Here is a 25,297-nt window from a genome sequence, read left to right as displayed (position 1 = left end):
CTTCTAAGAGTGGGAGGGAATAAACGTGTGACACGGTCTACCCCTCTTCTCGATCTTCCTATTGGCAAGGTGGCCGCAGGTGAGTTGGTCGTTACGCGATCGTGCCGCAATCATTTGTAAAGCTCACCTTCAAATAGCTAGGCAATGCCGATCGCGAGACATTCGGTAGCACATACGATTCCCTAATCGGCCGTCCTGCGCCAACTCATCGCAATTCTACTCTTTATTCGAGAGAGCATTTTCAGTGATCTAGACAAATAACAAATTTCTGCTTACCTCTTGCCTGCCTTAGTGAAGATTTCCAATGATATTCGCGTAAATGTGAAGATGATCTACGATTAATCACGTCAACTCCTTTATCGACATCTTGAAAAAACACCAACAATCGCAGCAAGAAAAATTAAATTACAATTCTCGATCGATTTTTCTGTGTGGCAATTCGTGAGATCCCGACAATCTTGTCGAAGAAAAAAAATGGGAACGTTTGTGAGAATTTTGGCAATTCTCAGTCTGATTAGTTTATCGTGTGCTGAAGAGTCGTCGGTGGACGTTTTGACATCTTCGAGCGGTCTTAACGCTTTTAAGGAGGAAGACATACTTGGCGTGCTTTCGCGCAACAAAACCGACACAACCAAAAACTTCACTTTCGTCGAACTAATAAGCAGCCTTGGCAATTATACAATAGATTCCGAAAAGATTATATGGAGCGATGACAGTCCAGAAGTACATTACATGAACCCGCACTATGGTGAGTCTAGAATTTTATATATTTTTGCGTGAGACAATACAACGTTCATGTTAATAATAATTTTTATAATAAAATTGTAAAATTTAGTACTTTATTGTTGTAAAAAGTATTGCTTTTACTATTTACGTAGCAATAGTTTGTAGGAATTGAGTTACTTTTTATAAAAATCAGTAAATTTGTTAATAAATAGCAAAAATTAGTTTGTTATTTTATGCGTTTTGCAAAAACATATTAATTATTGGTGCTTTTAACTGGTAATTAATATTAATATTGCCTGATCATTAAGCTTACGCGGTCAAGAATACTTGAAAAAAAATTAGTATTCGCGGAAAGAGACGCGCTCATTAAACAAATAAATAAAAGACTTCCCGGTACGCGGTATACTTTTATATGTGGCGAGAAAATAAATAACATATTTTAAACTCGTTGACAAAGCACGTGGATAAGTTGCATTTATGCACGCATACATATAATTGCGGAATGCATATCACCGTTTGTTCTGTGTACAGCTTCATCTTTTAAACATCAATTGTTGAATCAATTATAAAATACACACGCGACGATCAAAATTTGCATGTTTACGCGTCGTCAATTCTTGTAATTAACAAAATACTACTACTCTTTCAGCAACTGCATGGAATGCAGTAAATATTACTTTGCACGCTCGTTTAGTGCTTGTTATTATTAATTGACTTCAATGATCGTTAAAATTTATGGTAGGTGCGAACTTTTACAAATTGGCACATGAACAATTTGTAAATGTTAAGTTTGTCCACAAATTAAAAAAGTGCATAATTTCTGCATCTTTATAGATATCGAAGGCCGTCCGTACATATTTATTCAAGCCGCGTATCACGCGAACGCCTCTCATATTGATTTACAAATGCGTAAGAAAGATTCGGAAAAGACTCGGCTTTCTTCCTTCGATTCTGACAAATATGTCTAAAACACTCAGTTGATAGTAAGATTCAAAGCTAGGGTCGCTATACACTTCAAATTTGCAAATCTCTTTATTCTTACTTGAGATAAAATTATAATAAAAAACTTGTTACAATATAAAGTAACAAAGAAACGCATATATAATATATATTGAATTTCAACATAAAATTTTTTAAAATAAGATATACTTTTGAGAAACTGCAGAAAATCAACCGTAACATGCAACCAGTTTTGATAAAAAAAATTATTTCAGTTGTTTATTAAATATATTTGCAATCTATCTTATACGTATAATCGAAATTTTAATGAAATACATATTTCATCGTATTTTACCAAACCATCGTATTTTAGCAAGAAATGCATACGTCCGCAGAAAAAATCTTATATAATATTGCAATTAATATTGTTAAATTTTATTTACAATTATATTCCTATCTAGAAGCTTTGCGAGATACATATTAAGAACTGCGTTGGCGAACACATGTTCGCCTAATCATCAGAAAGCAAAACTTACTTTCGTCCTTTCGTACGTGCGATATCCATGCCGATTATATACCGATATGTCAGTGAACGTGACTGCAGTAATTAAGGTGAGATATAATCAAAGAGATACATTGTATAGATTTCAAAGTGTAGCGAATTTCTTTTTGCATGCTTGTGCAAATCACTAATAAATGTGAAAACATTTATGACAATATCTCTTTAACTATTTAATATGTGCTTTGTGCAAAACTTCTTAACACACACAATATCATCTGAAAATATTTAATTCTAAGAAAATGCAATATGTTCGTGGGGAAAAATTCTTTATTGAATATTGAGAGAGTAAAAAATCTTGTAGACGTTACAAAAATATTGCCTGATAAAAAAATTATTGTATCTATAAATCCGCATATTCAACTTGTGACAATAAATTTCGTTGAATGGAATAGATTACATCTGGATCTAATAATGATGTTTGCTGACTTTTATGCATTTTTGAAATATAAGTTTTTTTTTTTAAATAAATCCTTTGTATTTGATGTTGAATATACATAAAGATATTAAAAACATGACACAAATAATTTATTACTTTTTAATTGAACTTTTATTATCCTATTTAGAATTCCTGAAACAATTTATAATGCAACATAATCCAAAATATTTGGTCTTATTAGATGTAATATTGCAACAACGTATCTTACTAATAACTAAATTGCAAAATATATATTTGTTACATTTAAAGACTCGTATCATTTATTACATGACATTTATTCACTGACGTGTTCATTTACATCTGTTAATAATGAAGGCTATTATTTATTTCATGCGGGAAAGATTTCGGCGAAATGTAACAAAAACGTGTCTGTATGTAATTTATCAATGGAAAACCAGTATAGTTCTTTTGATAACTGGTTTCATTCACAAATTATGGTCGCATAGTTGTCAGTGTAATATGGGAGCATAATCAGTATTTCTCCATACAACCTTCCATACATCTTATCAAAATATTTTGTTATATCAGTCATGAAACAAAACTTCTTCTGCAAGACACATTCTATTCTTAAAATGAAAACTACATTGACCAATTTAAAAAATGTCAATAATATATTTTTATCGCAATGTTTTTCTTCAGAATAATTTTTAATTTTTTTGTGTGTTTTACACATTTTTTTAATAAAAAACATTTTAAGAGATAAAACTAATATTAATTTAATACTAATCTTTAATCTTTTATCTTTAAGTTTATGTATTTTATCTTAAAATGCAAAAATGATTGCTATTTTTCGTTGAACTTTGCTCTTCGGGAATTTTTTTAGAGTGTAGACGCTGCAACGTGTCTGTTAGGTATTACGTATAATTATATAATGAATGGACTTGAGTTACAAAGTTTTCAACTAAATTAATCGTAAGACATCGAGAAAACAATCTTTTATCCGCGGTGTCATTGTTGCACATGATAAATAGTGTGTAATTCAAAATTTTAGTACCGCTGCATTAAGCAGATTAGTCATAAAAGTAACCATATACGTAAAGAAAATACTGACTTATGTAGGAAAAGGATTGAAAATTGATTATTTAAATAAAGAAATTTTATATGTGGGAAACAGCAAGGAACTTAGTTAAATTATGTATACGTCAGTTATTTTAATTTCTATTTACAATTGTTTTCTATATTTAAATAAGTTTCTATAAATATATTTTTATGTTTATATATAGTTAATATTATTCTAATTAATACTAATTAACAGAATAATGCTAATTGATTGATATTTTTCAATACTAAAAACGTTAGAAGTTTAGTCGACTGTATTTATGCTTCACGAATTAGAAAAATGCTTCATGTGTTGATCTTATAAATCAATATTGCAATTTTATCTTTGCATTTAATACAATTTGCCAATTTGATAATAAATATTGAAAGATAACGAAAAAATGTTTTTTAAGAAATTTGGCTTAGAAATATATATGTATAGATAATATGAAATATACATGTAAAATTATTTAAATATATGTATATAGAAAAAATACATATATATATATATATATATATATATATATGTATATATATATGTATATCAATAAATATATAAGGTGTTTCAAAGAGCCAGTCTGATTATCCATCTCTCAAAACACTCAAATAGCCAGTTCAAACGCTACATTTTATATTACCTGTTTTATATTACCTTGACATTTATACTAACTTTTCTATCCTTTCAGCTAAAGAAAGAAGTTAACCTTGATCTACAGTCTATTCTATATTACCTAATAATAAAAGCAATCGAATTTATCGAATGCGTAAAAAAATTCTTTTTAAAGTTTTAACGTTTCGAAGTAGAAGTTTCGAAAAAATTCAGATTTTAATTTATGTTAATTATAATATATGGATGATTCAATGTACACGTACTTTCTATTTAAAAATTCCGAAAGTTATAGGCAAATTTCTCAAAATTACACAAAATCATAAAGTTATAGAAATTTCGATAATTCTAATAAAGATATTAGTAGCTACAAGTAAAGCTACATTCGATAAAAATTACGATACCTAAGAAAAACCTAAGAAAAAATAAATAAATTTCAATTATAAATTTCAATTAAAACACTCATTGTAGCATAACTGAACCACATAAGCCGTTGTTTATAATGCGCATTACAATTATGTTTATTGCCACATCGTACATCATTTCTCCATGCATGCTGTCACGAATTTCGTTTCGTACTACCACACTTTGCCCGCGGCTCCCCTCTCCCCCCCCCCCCTCACTCAACAGAGTCTTAAAGAAAGTAAATATTATCAAGATTTTCGTGCGCGCACGCAAGTGTGTGTGTGTGTGTGTGTGTGTGTGTGTGTGTGTTGTGTGTGTGTGTGTTGTGTATTATACACGCATGTACAACATTACCGAAGAAAGATCAGAAATGCAATAATTTCGATGATACAGAATCACTCTTATCGAAGTATTCATAACAATATTTGAAATATTAAGAATAAAAGCTACGTTAAAAACTTTAAAAACTTTAAAAAGAATTTTTTTACGCATTCGATAATTATACTACTAGTACTTTAAAATGCCTGTTTTCGTTTTCAGAGAGAGTCGTATTTGATAATTAACATTTTTGTTGTAATTTTAAATTGATTAGAAATTACATGTACAGAATTACTTCAGAGAAACTTGAAATTGAGAAACTTGATTCTGACTGTATCAATAAATTGTTTCTAATAGATTTAAAAATATGCGTAAGTTTGTGAAAGAAACATTAAGCAGATGGTTGAATCAAGGTAATCAATTATAGTCACAATTTATTTACAATATTGTATAATTATTTCTTTTAATGAGTTCTATATTATTAATATTTCAAAAAAAGATTAATTTTTCAGAAAGAGTGAAATAATATAATTTTTTTAGAATCTTTTATATATATTCAAAGCAACAATTATTAGAGAATCAAAACAAATTGTTTTTAAAATAGCAATTTTCGAAGCATTGTAACTCCGCGAAAAATAATCAAATTATAATTCTAAGAAAAGTTACATTTTCAAATTTAAAACTTCTTCCTTCAAATATCTTTTATGGATTATAATTACCTTTTTTTTACAAAACGGCATTACAATAAACTATAATCCATTAAAATTAAATTTTTAATGCAACTTTATAATGTTTCAGTTTGGAAAAAATTGCAGAATATTTCTCTTAATTACATCTTATAATGGAATCTTTCCTCTTTTATTTGAGTGGCCACTGTGGTTACTGATCACTGTACAATTTCTTTTTTAACTAAATTATTGAACGTCAACGAAAAAAATCATTTGTATTATACTTTGATTGCTTATTACTCGTGAAGAAATTATCTGCGTATAATATTCTACAGACAATTCTATTGGAAAGCTGAAAGCTCTTTCAAATGCTGTTCTTGTATTTCCTTCATTCTTATTTTTTATAACAAAGTTGAAAAAAAACATAAAAAGCTGCATATTTTATATTTTTTCTTTAACTCGATATACTTTTGCGAAAAAAGATCCAATCAAAATCACCAGAAAAGACACATATCTACATGTTTTTTAGTTCAACTCCACTTCAATAATAAGCAATAACATTTATCAGCTAAAAATTTTTTTTCCTTATGTTTATCATTACTTAAATTAGCTTAAATTATGGAACAAATAAGGGATTTATTTGCTCCACATTGATAAATAAATAAAAAATTGTCTAAAAATAATTTTTATCATTTATGCACCATTACACTAGCAGATCCTAATGTCGATAATAGGGGGGGTTTTAACCTGCTTTAATGCATTTTTTACCAAGATTCTTGAAACGGATCCAGCAAAATTGATTTTTTTTAACTTGGAAGGGGAGTTTGACCCCAACCCCCCCCCCCCTCCCGCCCTAGAATCCGCCAGTGCACCATTATAAAAGTTATACAACTTTTTAAAGGAAAAAATTTGCAAAATTTGCAATATCAAAAATTTTTATTTTTACGGATTATCGACGATTTATCGTTTTATGCCGTTTCGTAAAAAAATAATAATTAAAATTCGCAAAAATTATTTAAAAGAAGAAGTTTCAAGCTTTAAAATGCTTTTTTTTAAATTAAAATTTAGTGATTTTTCGCCAAGTTACAATACTTTAAAAATTGCTTTCTTTTTAATCAATTTATCTTGATCTGTTAATTGTTGCTCTGAGTGTAGTTATGATCCAAATATCCTCTAATATTCCATTTCAAAATGACAAATTCATTGAGTGATATTCATATAATTAGATACTGACTTTGTCAGAGAGTTAAGCTATTTTGATCAAAATTTGAAACTAGCATAATTAATAAATATCAACACTTAAATTTTAGCGAGGAAAATGAAAGTTTCCTAATGTGTAAAACGATTCACAAATAAAAATTAATAAAATCGAATATCAAATCTGAATAAAATACTTTCTCATAAGGTCAAGGATTTCATCAAACTAATTGATTCGCTGTTGCTTAAGCGCTTTGACTTTGATATTTAATGTTCCGACGAGAGTTCGGAAGGTAAGCAGGTATGTGACCTTCGATAAAAAGTGTCAATTATCTTAAGTTTGTGATTACATACATCGTATATTACATGTGAAAGTGCGTGTAACACGATAAACAAGAACGCATCTGTGTGATTTATAGAATGTGTGTACAGACGGGGTCATTAACAACTAATGAAAGGAATCAATTCGTGTAAAAAAATAACACATAGTTGTCTTTAAGAAAAAATATGATATGATATAATTTCAGCTACATATTTTTTCTTAAAGAACTATGTGTTTTTTTTATACCAATTGATTCCTCTCATTATTTTGTGCATAAAAGTGTTGAGGTAAGATAATTGAAAAATGAATATTTAACGAGATATTTCATAGTTTATGTAAAATTATGTCAAATTAAATTAATATAATATCTCGTAAATTATTCTAATTATTGATCATCCTACCTTTATAACTTTTTACGATGAAAATTGCAAGAAATTGATTTATATAAAAAAATTAGATTGGTTCCATTTAAAAAAATGAAGATAACCTTCAAATCTCCGAAGCACCTCCACTCAAGGTCAAACTAATTATCCCTATCCTTTTCCCCCTCTAAGTCCTACAACTTTTGTTTGAAACATTTTTCGATTTAACACGGTGTTTTTTAAATATTTGAGCGGATCATTTAAAATAGGACACCCTGTATATATGTGTATAATAAAGTATATACATATATAAGGTTGGCCTACATAAAGTGTGACAAGCCAATAACTCTAAAAATATTTGTCGAATCAAAAAATTGTTCATGAGAAAGTTTCATGTATTCGAGGGACCTTTTTCTAATTACGTAAGCATAAAGTCGCCCTCGCTCTCCCTTGAAGAGGGGCGGAGAGTAACTTTATAATTTCAAATGGAACTTTCTATAAAATGTTACATATTTGTATTCTTCGGAAAAAACAAATAAATTTTATCTGGAACATTTGTTTGAAAAATACTTCTATGAAAAGTTATAAACATTTGAACTTCAAAGTTGAATGCATTCAAATTAATGATAAAACCATAAATTGAATAAAAGGCTTTGTTTTTCTGTTTTTTTACTTTATTAAATGTTCAAACTATTGACCATTCTCATCTAAACACACACTTATTAATTCTTTTTACAAAATTTTGTCTAACTCTAAACAATATTTCTGGGGTCACACTAGCGCAAGCTTCACGTATTCTTCGTTTTAAGTCTTCTTTCGTCGTAAATAATTGAAACATGATTTTCTCTTTGATATATCTCCATAAAAAATAGTCCAAAGGTGTGAGATCAGGTGAACGAGGAGATCCTTGAACAGGACCTTCCCGACCTATCCACCTGTCAAATATTTTTTAAAAGAGTACGCGTAGCTCTGGAAAAATAAGAAGGTGCACCATCTTGTTAAAACCACATTTCTCTTCTCACATTAAGTGGTACTTTTTCCAGAAGTAGAGGAAGATGATTGCTCAATAGATTACAATAAGATTCAGTATTAACAGTACCATCGAAAAAGTATGGTCCAATTACAAAATTGCCAGTTATTCCACACCATGCATTTAATGAACAACGATATTGGAAAGAAACTACGCATCCAATGAGGATTCTCATTTGACCAATAATGCATGTTATGTCTATTAAGATGCCCACTGTTAGTAAATTGTGCTTCATTAAAAAAAAGAATGTTTTGCAAAAATAAACCATTTTTACCATTTTTACCATCACGCATCCACTCGTAAAATATTATACGACGCTCATAATCAGCTTCCAAAAGTTCTTGAGTCAAAATAAAATAATACGAATGAAAATTTTGTTCTTTCAGAATCCACTGTATTGAAGATCGTGTAACTCTAGCTGTTTTTGCTAATTCACGTTAACTGACATGTGGATTTTCTTCAATTGACGCGAAAATGTTGACACTGTTATCATAATTAATCACTGGTTTTGCTTTTTGTCTTTTAATTGCACTTAATTGATCATGCACACGTAAACGATTTTCTAGACGAACAAATGCCATATACAATTTTTGAATACCATAACGTTCTAAAAACAGTTGCGTAACACGTCGATAATTTTTCTCACATTCTCCCTGAATTAGCAACATATCAACTTCCACGTCAAATCAAGCCATGCTTTTCGAAATTGATAGCATGAAAACCAGCATAATATATGTATATGATATATATAATCATAATTCCGTATACATTTCCGTATACATTTTATTTCGAAATAAACCTAAAAATTATTTAAAAGAGTTAAGATATCCTGAACAAATAGAAAATTATCGTAGCAACTGGCAATGAATGTGTTCGTCGAAAGGGTATACATCCAGACAGTACAAATGTCTTTTAGATATCTTAAAGACATTTGTGTCTGAATACATATGTATATAGCGATATACGGACATGTGGAAGCGCATTACTAGACAATACGCAATATATGCTCCAGTAGGGCGCAAAATTTTATTAAAAGGGCGCGATAATTCTTGAAACATCCAAGACATGTAAAAATAGACTGCTTGGTCTGCGATGAACTGTCCCTATCTGACTGAATGCTGCCTGCTTGTAAAATTCCGTTTAATCGCGGTTTAAAAAATATAACCTTTTTTTACAGCTTTGCGCTGACGAGTGCGAGTCACAGCGTAGGAGCGCCTAAGATATTAATAACTCCGGACACATGTTTAACTTTCCTTGTTCTAGTTAATTATTTATATAACGCATTTTATATTTGTGCAATATCACACCCTTTGATAAAATCAAGAAATGTGCTTCACGATTTAACAATAAAATAAATATGTGCTATTGTACCTTCACTCATAAGCCATCACTCACATATCAGGAAATTGTATTAGCTCATCCAAATTATTTTTACACTATCTATTGCAGATATAAACAAAAAATTAAACATAATACAAATAGCCTGTTTACTCTCCAGCCCAGTATACCCATGCGTATCACATTTTATGCGATTACACGATTAATCGGGTAAATAAATCACGATGTCAAGTAATTCTGATCGCTCGGAAACTGACATCATAGATTTCAACATCGGGTTCGCACTTGTACTATCTAGACATCCGGCTCCATTTTAAGTTCAATTGCCACATTATACGTATAACAATAGAAACTGTGTCGATCATCCGCTGTCACAGAAAGACCAGTAATAAGAAAACTCAAAAATTATGCAAGCTCGCGATTCTTGGCAAAAAGCCAAGCAGTACATCAAGAATTAAAATTCAATAAATGTAATAAAACTCGAAAATATCGTTTTCGAGATACATATAATTTATAATTAGAGAAATGGGTTATACTATTGACATTATATTCAATGAGTCTTTAATCAATGCAGAATTTATGCACCTATGATGCAACTGAACCATGCAACTTCATGTTGTTTACCGTTAGTTATTGCGTGTTAGTGCGTGTCTGAAATCATTTATTCTGATTTCATCAACAAAATATTTATATGTCACTGCGTTGTAAGTTTATCGGAACTTCAATCGATTCTTTTTAATACTGGACAATATCTTTAAAAAAATTGCTAAAACTAAATAATAAAATAAAATTCAACTAAATAAATTTAGCTATACAACTAAATAGGAAAAAAATAGCGTTATAGTATTCACAAATTCTTAACATCTAACACAAGGACGTCGGTATCATTTATTAATTGTTAAAAAGCTACTGCTTATTTAGCTTTTAGAATATATACATATAAAAAATAATATTACAACAAAATTGATTGTAATTACTTATAAATATACTTATAAGTATACTTTAGTATATACACATATACTAAATAATTTATTGTTGTAAAAAATTTTTTGGATCTCTATTGTGATTGCATGTCGACATAATTAAGATCAGTCTTCCTACAAATAGTGGTATATCATTATATAGCTTTTGACAGTATCATTAGATAGATAAAATTATTGATTTTTTTTCAAATTATTGCCAAAGAACATCAATGGCCGACTAACTATTAATAAACATTTAAAAATATTCATCGTGTCGTTTATGTTTTTTCTAAATTTATATTATGTATAATTTCGGTTCAATGACATATAGTCTGGGGATTTTCTCAAAGAATATCCGGAATCAGGATCCGTACATTGACCTGCATAACTTATCACGACTTGTGAGATTATTCAGTATAAATCAATGACCTCATATATTCTTACTTCGCTCAATTTTGTTGAGTTGCCTCATTATTTCGTCCACGGCATATAATTATTTGCTGTTCAACTTATCAAAATTTGTTGAAATAAAACCATATGTAGAAGAGAGAGTTGGGAAAGGGAAAGGGGGAAAGGGAGAGAAAAACCTTGAAAAATCAATCTAATCTACGATTAATCTACTTTGCGAGCGAATTGCGAGATAAATTGATTTATATTTCAGATATATCAGCGTTTCTTATATAACATTCATTATAATTATATTAAACGATTCGTGCGTCCGATCTTATTCAAAAATTTTACTTCTGTTTAATAAATAAATTATAATTTTACTTTTGTTTAATAATAATTTATTATTATAGTATATTGTAATTTGCAAACGAACACGTATTTCAATGTTTTTTTTCACATTATCATATCAATGTCAGACGAACGAAAGGTTTACGTCGAATTTCTCATTCATGTTTACACACAAGGCACGTAACCAATTTCATGCGATTTACGTCTCCAACTATGTACTAATTCCAGAAAAGAACAAGATATATGTATATAAAAGACCTTTTTTTTGTGACTTTTCTTTGGATAAGTAAACATGTTTTACTGTAAGATAGTGTAGCTCCTTTAATAATGCTAATATTTAAGATTTTCAATATTAAAAGTATTGAAGAGATTTTTTGCTCTTTTTAGAGGACTTTCCTGCAGAAATCAATCTTGAGGCACGCAGATTATTCCAAATCCTTCCCACTTACGATCCTGGCGCAGGAAGTGTCAGCGCCGAATGCAAACGGCACTCCGACATCTTTCGCGAGGAGCTCGCCAAGTTCACCCTATGGGCTCTCAAAAGTAAGTCGATCATTTATCAAGGTATGTAGCATAGTTACGAAATTTTTATTTTATTTAAAATATAATTCAAAAAATTCTTCCTCGAAATTGCAAGTCCAAAAAATTATCTATGACCGATGAATAAATTTGTCATAATCTTTTGCAACTAACTCGCATGATTGTATAAAATGTCTTGTCGGTGAAATTAAGCCGCGCACTATTCCGTACGCGATGTGAGGGATTTGGCAATGGTTACCTCAGGATATTGGTCGTCACCAGATTTCTCTTTATTCGAATTTACCTTCTGGCACATTGATTCACAATACTTTATATAATGGCATTAATAGCTAAACGTGAATATTTAATTACAAGATAGTAGTTTTAGCTTATTGTCAATTTGTCGCGGCAATTTTACAATTCTGTATACTAAAAAAAAATTGAAAATTGAAAAATTCTCATTCAAAAATAAATATGCAAAATGATTAGCATCTTTAATGATCGAAAATTAATCACATTCCACAGTCTTCGTAGAATCAGTAAAAGAGTAATTCAATAGTTGACAAAAAGATAATTTTCATGGTCAGAGATTTTAGATTCTCCTTTCTATTTTCGCAATACTGATTGCTTTTATGGTATTTTAGTGTACGATGCAACCGCGAAGGTGCCTTCCGGCCTATTGAGCGGGAATGTTAATCAATTTGGCGATTTCGACGAATGCGTCGGTGTCGAGGGCAAGGATGGTATTCAAGGGCAATATTGTCTGGCGTATTTACAATTGGTTGTCGACCAGTCCAGACCGGATCTGAAATACTTACATCGTCTGCTACATTCGCACTATGCATTCCGCAGCAATATATCCGACGTGAGTGTAATGTGCATTTTTGTGCTGCGCTACGTGAATCAACGTAATCGATTGTTTTGCAATCACCCGGGTTTTATCGTTCGGGTTATATCTCACGTTCACGACCGATACGAAACGAACGATCACTTTGATACTACACGAAAAAATTGTATTCTCATTTTAAGAATATTTCACTTATATTTATAATATCTTCCTCTAAAAATAAGCGCCAAGAAGATCCTCTTAGTTTAAGAGAAAAATCCTCTAAAGAATATCAGATATTCTTAACGTGTAAAAATATATGCTAAATGAAATATTCTCTTACCATTATATTATTTGGAATCGTTAACTATGATAACAAAAAAAGTTTTACAAGTGGATATTTGTTATTTATTTTAAAACTTTAAGAAAGTTATATTTTTTGAGAAAATACATCTTTTTGTACTTATTTATTAAGAATACAAAAAATTGTATTCTTAAAATACATACTTAATAACCCCTCTTAATTCTTAATGAATAAAGATATTTCCTTCTTTACGTGATATTTTTGGAATATTCTTCTTAATTTTTGAAATATCTTCTTAGATTAAGAATACATTCTAACATTTCCGCATGAGTAATCATGTGCAACGTACAATGCATTAAGAATATTTGATATTCTTTAAAGGATTTTTCTCTTAAACTAACAATAAGAGAATCTTCTTGGCGCTTATTTAGAAGAAGATATTATAAATATAAATGAAATATTCTTAAGATAAGAATACAATTTTTTCGGTGTATCTATTAAGAGAGCTTATTAAAGATATATTTCCAGAAAACAATTTTTTCGGTGTAGAATATCAAAGCTCTAAATATGAGCCACCTAAATTATTTGCTATTACGACGTAAACTTAATTTTAATACAAAACTACGATAACATGAGCAATTCAAAAACGTAATTATTTTGATATTATATGAAAATATTTTACAAAAATACGTTTTTATTTTAATCAAATCACATTAGACCATAAAATTTATTAATGTAGTCATTTGTGTATAAAGTCATTTGAAAGAATTACAGAATCATAAAGTCTAAACTCTTTTGCGTGAACATATTTCAGTATCAGTATTTCCCTGAGTCTAACGTTTGTGGCATTTTAATGACTCGACGAATCATCATCAGCGAGTACGTTTAATCCGTAATGAATATGTAATAAACGCATACATTCTCGCCGCAGGATTTATGTAAATCGAAGGACAGCGAACGGATGTCGACGAATGAGACATTCATTTGGCGAGTAATCACATTCAAGACGAAACATTGAATGAATTTTAACAAGAGACTAAAAACACGTAAAAAAACAGTTATATTCGCACAAATTTTTATCTAGAAACTTGAATTGAAATGTTAATTTTTATCTGGCAATATATTGAATATGTATTATTTAAATGTCAGTGATATGTATAACATTATGTGATATATTCATTTATTTAATTTAAATACATAAAAAATTGATTTTGACTTCTAAATAAGGGATTAATAAAAGAAGTTTAATTAAATTATATGTATATTACAGCCTCGTGAAATTTAAAATATAATATAAAGTAAGGATCCAAAGCCAAGCTGGTTGTCATTTGCTTATAATCTTCTTTATTGTTTTGAATTTAGTAATTTGCAAATGTTTCGGTTAATCTTTTAGCCATCTTCATTGTACATTGATAATCCAATTATTAATTAATTGTACTAAAATATATATTACAAATTCAATCTTTCATATATCATTGTCTAACCGTAGACAATCCAACTAGACACACTAACAACATGCGATAAGTGGTTTCCGCCATCTCAGAAGTACGTTCAGATAAACAATTGTAATTTGCAACAAATAAAACTGTTGGTATTAATTTTAGCGATTGACCTTTAATTAAAACGATTGACAAAAATAACAATGTAATTGAGCATGATTTAACAATATTTAAGGTATGTTTTAAACAAATAGTTTTACGGTTAGACAATGATATATAAAAGATTCAATTTATAATATATATTTTAGTACAATTCATGTAATAAATTTCAATAAACATTAGGACATTCTATGTACGTCCTACGTATATACATATATGGATATTGTATATTCTATGTATATACAGAGAATGTGAAAAGTATGTACAGCGCATATCCCATGTATGTAAAATAATTACTACATGTATGTACACAGGATGTCCATAGTACATACATAGGTATATTCCAAAGATATGCAATGTACATTCGTGGTATACAGAGTGATTCAAAATAACCGTATGTCCTTAAAGGGACATATTCCTGAGCGTATTCTGAGACAACTTTTCCTTTGGCAAAAGTTTGCGCGGAACTTAATTTTCAAGTTATAAAAGAAAATAGCGTATCGTGAGTACAAGAAACAAGCAGGGGTGCCACAACTCACCGTTACACGCGAGTGTTTATGTGAGGCGCCTGCTACAATCAGCTGACACTCACGATACACGTGTTTCTTTTTCCGAGTAATTTTCACGCGCCGAGTGATTAGTAGTGATCATTAAATAAATTCCTTGTTTTATAGATGAAGTAAGTGAACAAAGTATATAAATGTGTTGTGTTTTGAAACGTGAAACGTGAACAATAAGAAAGTGGAAAAACTTTCACTCGATATGGATCTGTCTCATCGCGAGACGGGGAGGAGGGGGGGGGGGAGAAAGAGAGAGAGAGAGATGCGTATACGTATTTGTGTATCGTGAGTGTCAGCTGATTGTAGCAGCGCCTCACGTAAACACCCGCGTGTAACGGTGAGTTGCGGCGCCCCTGCTTGTTTCTTGTACTCGACTCACGATACACTAACTATTTTCTTTTATAACTTGAAAATTAAGCTCCGCACAAACTTTTGCCAAAGGAAAAGTTGTCTCAAAATACGCTCAGGAATATGTCCTTTTAAGGACATACGGTTATTTTAAATCTGTATACATGGGGTATACTGCAAGAATGTGCAATACACATTCGTAGCATGTACATAAGGTATATTCTATGTATATTTACGCTGTGATCCCGTTTGAATGTACAAGTCATGTATATCCATACGATGTCCTACGAATATCCTTAAATATACGTAAATTTATGTATATTCTATGTATGTACATAGTATATACAGTACATTTTATTCACATTATAGATATTCCATGTATATGCATAGGATATCGAATGTTTACTGGGTATATGACAAAAACACTTGGCCCAATGTAATTAATTAAATAATGAAATAATTTTAAATTTAAATAATTTATTTCATAACATTAAAAATTTTATGGAAAGTAGACTCTACACTGGACTCTACTCTTAAGTCAATAATAAACAATTTTTATTTATTCAGATATTTATCTACCCAATTTCTGAACAATTAGTTTATCTAAATTGCCTGTGTTGAGATTCAGATATTAAACTGATAAAAAAAGTTATTACATTTTTAATATTATTAGCCGCTTTTTGCAAGTTTTATATAATTCTCATGATTAAAATTTAAATACAAAATAGATAGCGCATAATGCGTCACATAGCGGCAAGCGAATGAACTAATGACTGAATACTGTTTTTGTAATGTTTTTGGAATTTGTTGTAACATTTCTGTGACATTTTATGTCATATTATGATGATATCACCACAACTGTAACTAATGATATCACTGTAACTTTCTGATAATGTCAGTGACATCACAATATCTATAAATATATATATATATATATATACGAATATCCACAAATGTATCTATGTACATCAAGGTATATCGTATGTATATACGTTTGATGTATATACATGGAATGTACGTGAGGTATATTCTATGTATATACAGGCAGCGTTCTCGTTCGAATATACATTCTATGTATATCCATACGATGTCCTACGTATATCTCTAAATACACGTAAATTTATGTATATTCTATGTATGTACATAGTATATACACTACGTTTTTTTTCACATTATGGATATTCCATGTATATACATAGAATATCGAATGTTTATTGGGAATTGCACTATCAATGTACTGAAGATGGCTAATTTTTTAGGCAAAGCCACTAAAATTAGAAATATTTGCAAATCTAAATTGTACTAAAATTGTACTAAAATTAGAAATGTTTGCAAATCACTAAATTCAAAAGAATAAAGAAGATTATAAGCAAATGACAACCAGCTTGGTTTTGGATCCTCATTTTGTATCATATTTTTAAAAAATTTTATCTCTTTAAAACAATTAATTGATATCTTAAAGAAAAAATTTTTTACTTTTTAATTTGAGCATAACACAATCAAAGTAATAAATATAACAATAAAATATTTATTCCTCGAGTTGTAAAATGTGGTTTTGGCAAACAAAAGCTTTCCCATACAGCACAAAACATTGCATTTACATTGCAGCAATGTTACAATCTTGCAAGTTACAATGTAATATTATTGAGAGATTATTGGAACATTGAATTGTAATATTTCATGAGAATGTGACAGCAACATTGCAAAAACATTACAAGAGCAATATTCGATAATCGCTACCCAGGGAGAAATACAGGTCGAAGAAACGTCTAATAGACATCTAATAGACGTTTCTTCGGCCTGTATTTCTCTCTGGATAGTTCGTTCGTTTACCGCTATGCGACGCGCGTTGCAAAATCTATCTCGTATTTAAGGCTCCTGGGTAGTCACCGCAGCCATATTAGATTCGTGACGTCAGAAGCGAGAAATGACACGCCGAGAATTCTTGCGTGCCATTTCTAAATAAAATGATAATTTAACAAAGTAACACTCTAGATCGCTTTAAGACACCTGTAAAATTGTCCGAAAACTATGCTTTTTCCTTGACAGGTTATAAACAATCGTTAAATCAACCGTGAAGCGAAGCCTAATTATGCGAGAAAACACGGTTGACAGCTGTCTGTATGAGTAGAAAATACTCCTTCTACGTTGGGCTTTCTCTGCTAATCTTAGTTTTCGGATAATTTTACAGGTTTCATAAACACGTCACATATCACAGCACTAACATTTAACGAATATTAACGAAATGGCACGCAAGAATAAATTGGGTAGTCAACATGTCATTTTTTCACGTCTAATAGTTCATCGATTCTCCACCTAAGACGCTGCATGAGAATTTCTGTCATATGGACATGTCGGTAACGGTACTAAGCTATATATATTCTGTATTTATCGCGTTTATTTTTTTGTAAACAAATTTTTGAATTATAAATTAGCATTTTGTATGTTATTCAGTAATTTACTTTTATCGTATCAATTGATTAGGTCAAACTGTTACACTATTTACTTATACAATAAATCGACTAGGTAAATTCGACTAGGTTTTTATTCCTACCACAATTATGTCGCCACTGTCAACGCGGAGTTCACGGCTACGGGACCAGGAGCCTTAAGTTTTAGTCATGATGATATAAAACTTTCAAAGAGTGGCTAGTGTAAGATTAAAGACATAGTAACTATTTTTATCAGTTAAATTTTTCTGATACGATCCTAACACAGGGAATTCAGATATTGAACTGATTGTTCAGAAATCGGACAGATAAATGTCCGAATAAATAAAAATATATGCAACATTATTCTAAAATTGCAATAACAATGCATTATTGCAAATTCATTACATTGCAATATTACTGTAATATTTAGTTACAATTTTCCTAAAGGCGGACATTTTAACGTTGCTGCAATGCCACAGCAATGATGCAACAACATTTTGCAGTAAATTTGCAATATTGCAACATTGCGATGAAAGATTGATGCAATGTGTATGCAATCTTTGTGTGCTGTATGGGTTATAATGTTATTTATACATAGCGATGTACATGCATAACCCACACGGAACAAAAACCTCTAATGAATATCCACTAGATGTTTATCATGGAGATTCGAAACCTCTATTAGATGTCCTTGTAATCTCCTATAGATGTCTACTAGACATCCACAGTTCCACATTACATACCTCCATTCGACATCCATTAGATATATTCATAAATATCATATGAAGCAATCATAGATGTTCCATAGATATTTCATAGAGCTTTGATGGATTGTAGTTGCAATTCGTCATTAATAAAATTATTTGGAAGTAAAGTCACAAATGTGATTGCGAGATAGTCTTGTTTATGTAGGTGTTAACAGAATGTCACCATGTTCTCGACTGTCTCACAGTTCTCGATTGTCTCACAGTTCTCGATTGTCTCACAGTCGAAAACATGGTGACATTCTGTTAACACCTACATAAACAAGACTATCTCGCAATCACATTTGTGACTTTACTTTCAAATAATTTTATTAATGACGAATTGAAACCACAATCTTTCTACTAAACAGATTTGTAACGTTAGCACTGAAGATGGCTGAATGATCAGCCGACACATTTGACATCGACGATGCCCTAACAATATTCGTTACTATGGATACTGATACTTCTATCAAACATCGATAACAGATATCTAATAGACATCTATGATGGATTTATAGACGTCATTTATCATGGAGATAATATGGATTTCTAATAGAAATCTATCTAATATCTATTGTAGAGATAGATGTAGTATGGAGTTATGGAGATTATATGGACGTCCACTGGATGTCATGTTCTGTGTGAGAAGTGATCTTTTAATTACTTAATAAATGTGAATCAAACGCAAACATATATTAATTCATCACATAAACTGTAGAAAACATTTATTTTGGTTTGATAATTAGACTCACGATAATAATATTGTAATATTGTATAACATTGTAATTGGTCAAACGTTTAGTTATAACGTTGTACCTATATTGCATATCAATTTAATGCTAATGTTTATTACTTGGAATTGATAGTGTTGTTATTCGAAGTCGAACGTATAATTTATTGTTGCTTAATTAAACAAGCATATCAATTATTGTTCGAATGAAATTACTCTGTCTTTATGAGAGTCTCGTAAAAATGTGATTTATGAAGTGTTTCCGTTCTTTATTAATTTCTATCATAATCGTACGTTTTAATAAACTTCCGCATCGCGTATACATTGTTTGAAGCGCCTGTGTGGATGCATAATATTCTCGTTGCTGTCAATTATGAAATTATAGAGACTTTTTCTCTCTTTAACCGGATAATTTGCTAATTATACGTAATCAAGATAATAAGCATCGAGTTTTTCACTGTTTCTTCAATGTTTTTCAAATTTTTAGTTTTTACATATTTTTCAATGTGTTATAAATATTTATTAAATTAAACAAATAACTAATGGTATTATAATTTTGTTACGAACACACACAAAAGCGTATGCATAAAACCGTGTAAAATGATTTTAGATTGCGCAACGGAAACAATTTTGCACTACGGTAAAAAATATTATGTTAATATCCAAGGATGTAATATTTTAGCTTTGATTGCGACATTTATGAGATTCTCATTGCCAGTTAATTAATTTTTTTTTTTTTTTTTCCCAACGTATAATTCAAGGTTTATCTACAATTATTGTTGCACAAATATTTTTACTAGTATCTAGCCGTAGCTTACAATAATTTTTCACTGTTCGATTGTAATACAAACTTACTTAGAGTAAGATTTAAACTCGCTTATTTTTGTTTTCAGCCCGGTCACAGAGTACCACGTTTTAGCACCGTAAATTGGGCTGTATGCACACCTGCATCATGTACAGCGCAAGATGTGAAAAACTCTCTTCAACACGCAATCTCAAAGTACACGAATCAAACTGGTCTCAAAATTACGTTACAAGTAGACCAAGACATGTGCCAAGTGAAAAGGGAACTCGTTCTATCAAAAGCGACTATCGCCACTAGGTAAAACATTTATTGTCATGAATTTGTCATACTCTTACGTGAAGCTTATCATGCCTAGCGCTTGCATTGATATACATTTTATAAAAAATGGACGTATTAAGATTGTTAAGAAATTTATTCTAGAGTATGCAAAAAATAAATTTCTGTGTATCCTTCTCAATGCTCATTGTTTTTTGACGGAATAAAATATCACAGATTTTCAGTTAAGCTCCTAAAGATAAAAAATATAAGAAATTTGTACTTGTTGATCTTATCTGCATTAATCGGATGAATCATTTTCTTTTATTTTCCAGCTTTCTCTTTGTCACTGTATTCGTTTTAACTCTGGTGGGCGCGTACTATGATCATTACAAAATACCGGCTAGCGAATTGCTGTTATCATTCTCTTTGAAACGCAACATTCAGAAACTTTTCTCGCTGGAAAGACCGCAAGGCGACATAGCGTCACTCCATGGTATTCGATTTTTAAACAGTGTTTTATTGGTCATAGCTCACAAAAGTTTGGCGGTATTTTTCATTCCTTACATGAACCGGACTTACATGAGCGAGGTATGTTGTTAAAAATCATCAATATTTAAAAATAAACTTATAAATAAATAGATATTATATGTATATTTTTTACATTATATATGCATATTTCATACAAATTAAGAACCTCAACAATTTAAACAAAAAATACATAAATATACATATACCCAGTTAGCAAAATGCTAGCAGTATGCCAGCGGTATCTTAGATAGCAAAATCAGACAGAGCACATTTTGCAATTTATGTCCTGCATATTACATCGACAAAATACTATCAATATTTTAGCAGGATATGCCATTTCAGCTAATGTCGACAGAAACACAGCAAAAATCGAGCACAACGTGCATCATGATGTAACAGCAGAAATGCTACAAAAATTGAGCAGAGATCACCAGCGTAAATATAATAAATTTCAAACATTGTATGCTGACACAATGTGTCGACAGAGATTGCACATAGTCTGGCTGTCACAATGTCGTCAGAAATCAAATCTGCTCAATTTTTGTCGCATTTTTGCACTTACATCGTAATGCATTGTGCTCGAGTTTTACTACATTTCTATCGACATTAGTTGAAATGGCATATCCTACTAGAATATTGATAGTATTTTGCTGACATAGTATGCAGCACATAAATTGCAAAACATGCTCTATCCGATTTTGTTATCTGGGTATGAAATATATTAGTTTACAAATAAGATTTAATTAAAGAATTATAATATTGTTATAAGAGAATAAATATATTTGATATGTTATATAATAAATGATCTTAAGATGTAATAGAATAATATTTGATGAAAGTTATATTGATTTTGTAAATTTATCTAGAATTTCGTGAAATTTTGTTACAGTAAATTATTTCATTTTGTGAGATTTTGTTACGTAAATTATTTTATTTTGAAACTGAGTGACATTCTCGGCGCAGTTTTTAGGTAAACCATGGACTGTCATAGGAAGAGCGGCTAGTCTTTATACTGATCCATTCATTATGTTGTCCGGTCTATTAACGACGTATTCATTCGTAGGCAAGTTGAGAAAAAACGGAACTTTAGGTATCAAACACGAATACTTGTCGCGCTTGCTAAGGTATTGATATCAAAATATGTGTTCTCATCCAATAAATAAAAAGAATGATCCTTTTATTATGCACTATATTTGTGTTCAGACTAGTACCGACTCTAGGCGCACTAGTATTGTTTTGTACTTACATTATGCCGTACATCGGATCTGGACCACAGTGGCCGCTGGTAGTGACCAATCACGCAAACATATGCAAAAAGACATGGTGGCGAAATTTCTTATTTATTCATAATTATTTTGGATTCGAAAATATGGTAAGTATCGCGTAAAACATATTGAAAATAATTACAAGAAATAAAAACTTTTTTTAAAATACGCAACTAACAAGACTTATAAAAACATCTAATCATTTAACGTTCTGTTTAAACTAATTCTAGAATATCTAAAGATTAAGACTTGAAAGTTTTTAAAAAGTTAACAGTCTTTGAAAATATGTTTGCAACATCGTAGCAATGTCTTTTTTTTCTAATGTTCTGTCTATGCCAAGAAATAAATTATCTTTCTTATTTGCAGTGCCTTACGCACACACATCATGTGGGAATAGACACGCAATTGTTTGCAATTTCACCCCTGATGGTATTGCTCTTATATAAAAGACCAAAAATCGGTACTATTGTACTCTGTATAATAGCTTTGATATCAACAATACTGAGATTTTACGTCACGTATAGCAAAAATCTCAATAATTATATATATTATGGCACATCGTAAGTGAATCATGCAATATATTACATGAAGAATATATCTTTCAAAACAAACTATTTACATATTCTTTTTATTTTCGCAGAATAAGACAATTATTTGATACTGCTGATTTCTCCTACACATTACCATCTCACCGATTGACTGTTTATATTATTGGTATTTTCACGGGTTACATACTTCGGAATATACCTAAAAATTTTAAATTAACCACAGTAAGTGACATTGCGCATTACATATGACCACATATGGTACGTCTAACAAATACAGTAATTTTATATAATTTTAGACAGCTCTATATACAGGTTGGACTGTATGCACTATAATGTTCCTGACGGCTTTCATCGGACCTTCTAAAATGGGATCTCTCGATTACGTATATAATCCGATCCATGCAGCCATTTATAACGCGTTTGCTCCTATCGGATGGTGTGGCTTGTTTCTATGGATAGCTATAATGCAGCATACTGGCAATTCAAATGGTAATCATTAAAAAAATACTTATATTAATAAAATTGTAAAATTAACAGCATACAGACAGTGATTATTTGAATAATACGTGTATTAACAAATTGCAGGATGGTTAACTAAATTATTTTCTTGGCGAGGATTTCTTGTTACTACAAGGATTAGTTATGGCGTCTATTTAACGCAGTTTCCAATATATTTCTTCAATGTTGGACAAACTCGGACTGCGGAATATTATGAATTTTTCAACGTAATGGTAAGTTTCGCAATTAATAGAAAATGTAACATTTTGTGTAATATATTAGATATTCTTTTATTCATTTAATTATAAAATTATTTTATTAAATGCGACATTAATTATAATTATTCAATACATTTCTAATTTGTTTCAGGTAAATCTAAAAGAAATTATATGTATTTTTTTAACATCCATAATTCTTACGTTGCTGTTCGACACACCATTCCAAAATTTAAAAAATTATTTATTATTGAAAAAAGCAATGTCGACAAAAGATACAATTAAGATATCTAAAATGGAATAAAATATATTTTAATTATATGATTCTGACCAAATATTTTAATTTGATTACAATAATCTGAAAAAACTTTGTATATACCATTTTTATTAAATTTTTAATTTAAAGTATAATTTAAAAAATTTATAAATATAAGACAAAATATAATAGGGTATAAATTATCAAGGGAAAGGAATTGTTGCGAGATAAATTGCCATTTTGTAAAAATCAATTATCATTATTTAGTCTTTATTTCTAGAAAAAGTAATTAATGAAAGGCACATACACACAAGATATTCTAAAGAGTCTTTTCACTCTCTTGAAAATACGCATGCTGTGTTATGAAGAACACATTTACATAAACTTTTCTATTTCTGAATATAATTATATAAATAATTGTAAATATTAGTTTTTCATTAATTGTTTCGCGTATAATTAACTAAAATTTACTTAATATGTTTACTTCCTGTATTCAAATAATTTAATGTCATATAATTTGTAATTTGTATGCATGTATGTATACCCACCCTGACAGGGTTTTTGTTAGGTTACAGGAAGGTTTTTGTTAGGTTACAGGAATGTCTCAATGTCTCATATTCATAGCATCTCATTTGGAATGTTCCTGCAACCTATTTTATTGAAACATTGCAATTGTTAGGGTTCTGCAACCTAATTTATTGAATGATTGCAAATAAAAGGTTCCTGCAACCTACTTTTGAAATGTAAATGCGTCGTTCGTTGCGCATGTGCATTAGCTTGCGCATTCAGTCTTGTGCCTCGTGCTTTGTGGTCTTCTACTGCATATAGGGTGGTATTCATAGTCCGTTATTATATTTAAGATTGTCTTAAGTACCCTGATAGCACAAAAGGTTTCAGTTACGTTGCAGAGATATTACAAGTGTCTCAATTGTATATCATTACATTTGTTATATTTCTGAGACATTCATTATTGAAACATTACATTTGAAATGTTTCTGCAATGTACTGGATGGAAACTTTACAATTGAAATGTCTCTTCAATGTAATATTTTGCAACATTACGAAATTAAAGATTTCGAAAGGTTTCTGAGACTTCTCAGAGTGCAATTATTTGTGTATCCTAGCTACGACGATTATTTATTAAAAAATTGATAATCGCGATAAATACGCGATCGCGCTCACGGTATGCATTATCCCATCCACATGCTATCGC

The 25,297-nt window shown here is 30.2% G+C and overlaps 1 protein-coding gene across 2 annotated transcripts; it reads left to right on the top strand.

Annotated features, from left to right (window-relative positions):
- Positions 1-93: 93 nt before the first annotated feature.
- On the top strand, positions 94-25,176 carry LOC105669660 (nose resistant to fluoxetine protein 6-like). Of its 2 annotated transcripts, XM_067350646.1 has the most exons (13): positions 613-748; positions 2,127-2,277; positions 12,036-12,191; positions 12,812-13,032; positions 20,605-20,813; positions 21,107-21,362; positions 22,266-22,426; positions 22,506-22,674; positions 22,934-23,127; positions 23,208-23,337; positions 23,412-23,604; positions 23,701-23,846; positions 23,983-25,176. In XM_067350646.1, coding segments are annotated over exons 3-13 (1,830 nt in total). In that variant the 5' UTR covers positions 613-748; positions 2,127-2,277; positions 12,036-12,190; the 3' UTR covers positions 24,133-25,176. The 2 variants fall into 2 exon arrangements, with proteins under 2 accessions (XP_012218138.1, XP_067206747.1); XM_012362715.2 differs by lacking the exon at positions 2,127-2,277 and having other exon boundaries at positions 94-748.
- The last annotated feature ends 121 nt before the right edge of the window (positions 25,177-25,297 follow it).

The sequence above is a fragment of the Linepithema humile genome, chromosome 2 (assembly GCF_040581485.1).
Source record: "Linepithema humile isolate Giens D197 chromosome 2, Lhum_UNIL_v1.0, whole genome shotgun sequence".
NCBI lineage: Eukaryota > Metazoa > Arthropoda > Insecta > Hymenoptera > Formicidae > Linepithema > Linepithema humile.
The sequence above is the reverse complement of the archived record's forward strand: the minus strand, read 5'-3'. Positions and strand labels throughout refer to the sequence as shown.